Raw genomic sequence first — 3,153 nt, forward strand, 5'->3', positions numbered from 1 at the left:
GTAAATCTCAAATATAGAAATTTATTATAATTAGGTATCAATACAAGTACACACACACACACACACACACCTCAGAGTCCACAACTGGCAAGAACATTCTGGACACGTGGAAGAAAGCAAACTTAATTTGCAATGTTCAACAATCATGGGCAGCAAGGAAGGTTACAGAGTTGGAGCTAATTGCATCCTTAGCAGCTATGTGAGGGGCCAGGTCTATTCTCATTCACATGAAGACAAGGGTTCTGTACCTGAGGATAGAGGCGAGTTCCTGAGGCTTTTGCAAGAGGTGTTTTTAAACAATCCTGCATTCTGCAACCCACCTACAACACAATGCCTAATAAAACAGAAAGCCCTGATAACACTATCAAAACTGATAACACCCATTAGCTTGTGGGTTTTTTTAATTAACTAGTACAGTACATAGATATGGGGAAGATTGTACAGTGCAACTTGACTACCCAAACCCAGGTTCTCATCAGAAACAGCCCACAGGCAGCAGAACTCCTCCCAAGTCACTGTGCTTGCTCCAAGGGTGCAAGAGGTATCCGGAAGGCTACTAGAAGTTGTGGGGGTGAAGTTCCCAACAAAGGCACTCTCCTAAAGGAATGCCCCGGCAGTGACAATGATGGGTTCAGCCCCAGAGAATGATGGGAAAGTGAGTGGCCAAGAAGGGGCAAAAAGGGAGAGGGTAGCTGGACATCAAACCATGCCCAGTTTCATCTGTCTGAACCAGCCTCTGGAAGCAAACAGATCAATGGCACCTCTCTCCATTCCACCTCCCCAGCTGCTCCTGCTCTTCATTAATTGCTTTCATCTCTTGGCAAATATGCATAGACTCCACTCTGTGTGCACACTGCAATAAAACTTCTTTATTGGTCTACATGCTGAATCTATCTGGGCACAGCATTTGTGCAGAGCTATTTACACTGGAACAAGTGCATTTTGTGGGTCCCTCCTGGCCTGGTTCAGGCAGAGCTGCACCGGAGAAGCCTGATGGAGGAAACCACTGCAGGGCTCCCCTTATAGAAGTCGCTTCCCCACTCTTCTCCACTGGGGCTGGGGCTTGTCTCTATGGCAGTAAGTTATCTATCTCCCACCACCCATCCTCTAACACGAGTCCCACAAGAGAGTGCTAGGAGGGAAGCTAGACCCCGCTTCGTGCACTGATCTGTGGGCAAGTGCATCTGAACCTTTGTTGGCACAATGAAGACATCTGAGCAGTGCTTGTTCCTGACCACTCCCAGCACAGGAAGAGTTGTCAGTCTGGTGTTAGCATCCAGGGTGGTGACCCCAGCAGAGCCACACAGGGGCTCACCTAGCACAGCTCGTAGTCAGCTGCAGCCACATTCCTCAATGATCATGTCCTCGTGGTGACGGATGATGACCTCCCCTTTCTCATAGTACAGCATGGAGAGGGGGCTCATCTTGATGGGGGCGCAGGCTGGGCAGGGCACCCGGTGGGGATGGTGTGCCTTCAGCAAACTCTGGAGGAGAGAGAAAGGGAAAGCATGAGCCACCAGGCTTGTACCAGAACTAAGTGGCTGGGGACTTCCAGGGCCCCATCTGAGAGGGGCCTGACTCGGGGAAAGCATTGGGCACACAGCCCCAGCCAGGGACCAGGCCAACAGCATGAGCCTACAACAAATGATGGTCCCAGTTCCCTGTGCACTAACACTCCAGTTGTGACTGGTCCTGCTGGAGGCAGTGAGGCAAGTCCCCACTCAGCATCCATACAGGTCTACAGCAGAGCCTGTCAGACAGTATCACACAGAGCTGCAAGGCACCAGGCCATGCATACAGGAGCCAAACCCTGTAAGGGTTTGCCCAGTCTCCTGATGGCCCCAGGGCTGATGTGAGGTTCCTACAACATGTGGGTGCTGGGTTTAGCCTGAGGCTTAACACAGGTGGTTGCCATTGCCTGAGCAGCTCCCCACTGCCCCATTCCCCAAACGTTCCCACCATGCCTGGGTTAAGAGTTAAAACTAGTCCAGACTAAGCAGCCTAGAGACAAATCCTATGCTGACTCTGGGGAAGTGGGGGTCCTGGAGTCAGGATCTCTGCTGCTAGGATGCTGCTACTGGACCAGCAACCAATGGCAGCTGTGACTTAAGGAATCAGTCCCTGTTCAAAAGCAGCCTCTGCTTCCCAGGGTCAGCCCAGTGCAGAGCTAGGCAACAGCTTGCCCCAGGGGCAGAGATGGCTCTTACCTGCATGTATGCATGATTAGTGGGCTTGAAGGTCGCATCCACAGGCGCCGGGCACTCCCCCTCGCACCGGTAGGCATTGTACTTCTTGGGGTGAACAATCCAGAGGCCCCAGTCTGTTTGCGCAAAGTCCACCATCATGTCCACCCTCCTGCACAGAGACCTGCCTTCCTCCCCTGGCCTGGGAGCAGGCATGCCACTCATTTTAATCCTCTGCTTCTCCTTCCTGGTCCTGCGGTGTCGGCGGCTCCCCAGGTGCCTGGAGGTGCTGTCCGACATGATGTGCTTGGAGGTCTCCACCGCCCGGATGAGCGTGGGCACATGGGAGGGCTCTGCCGAAGGCTTGTCTTTGGAGAAGACAACCAGCAGGACCCTGTCCGTCATAGCCTGGGCCAGGGTCAGCTCCTCATGCTGGGAGCCACTGACATTCAGAGCGCCCAGCACTTCAGGGGCACTGCTGTGCCTCTCCTCCCAGCCGTGCCTCGGGATGCCTGCAGGCTCTGGATGCTCTCTGCTGCCAGGGGCTGTGCCTTGGTGCAGCCACGCTCGGAGCATGCCAGTGATGTCAAACACTTTCCAGGAGGCCTGGCTGAAGGCCGGGCTCCCAGCAAAGGTGCCCAGGAACAGCCTATCCACGCAGGTGCGGTTGCGCTGGCATGGGCGCTCCTGGCGGTGGTAGATGTCCACTGTCACATTGCGGGCGGGCGAGGCGGGCGGTAGGCAGACCCGCAGCTCGGCCAGCTTCACCTCCTGGCTGCCGGAGATGGGGCTCATGTCGAAGGAGAAAGCCCAGTGGTCCCCAGCCTGGAGGGAGCCTGGAGGAGACAGGGGCAAGGACAGATGAGCAGCGCACCACACACCCTGCGGGCAAGCCAAGCTGGGGGGGCTGCAGCGGGGCAGGGGACAGGTGCTGGCACCAGCCGAGGGGGCAGACCTGCCTGTCCCTGGC

The 3,153-nt window shown here is 55.4% G+C and overlaps 1 protein-coding gene across 1 annotated transcript; it reads right to left on the reverse strand.

Annotated features, from left to right (window-relative positions):
• Positions 1-3,001, reverse strand: NODAL (nodal growth differentiation factor). The gene is made up of 2 exons (XM_025203448.1): positions 2,208-3,001; positions 1-1,484 (listed from the first exon to the last, which is right to left on the reverse strand). The coding sequence occupies exons 1-2, from the start codon at positions 2,976-2,978 to the stop codon at positions 1,332-1,334; spliced, it is 924 nt and encodes a 307-aa protein (XP_025059233.1). The 5' UTR covers positions 2,979-3,001; the 3' UTR covers positions 1-1,331.
• Between the last annotated feature and the right edge of the window lie 152 nt (positions 3,002-3,153).

This window comes from Alligator sinensis, unplaced genomic scaffold (assembly GCF_000455745.1).
Source record: "Alligator sinensis unplaced genomic scaffold, ASM45574v1 scaffold98_1, whole genome shotgun sequence".
Classification (NCBI taxonomy): domain Eukaryota; kingdom Metazoa; phylum Chordata; order Crocodylia; family Alligatoridae; genus Alligator; species Alligator sinensis.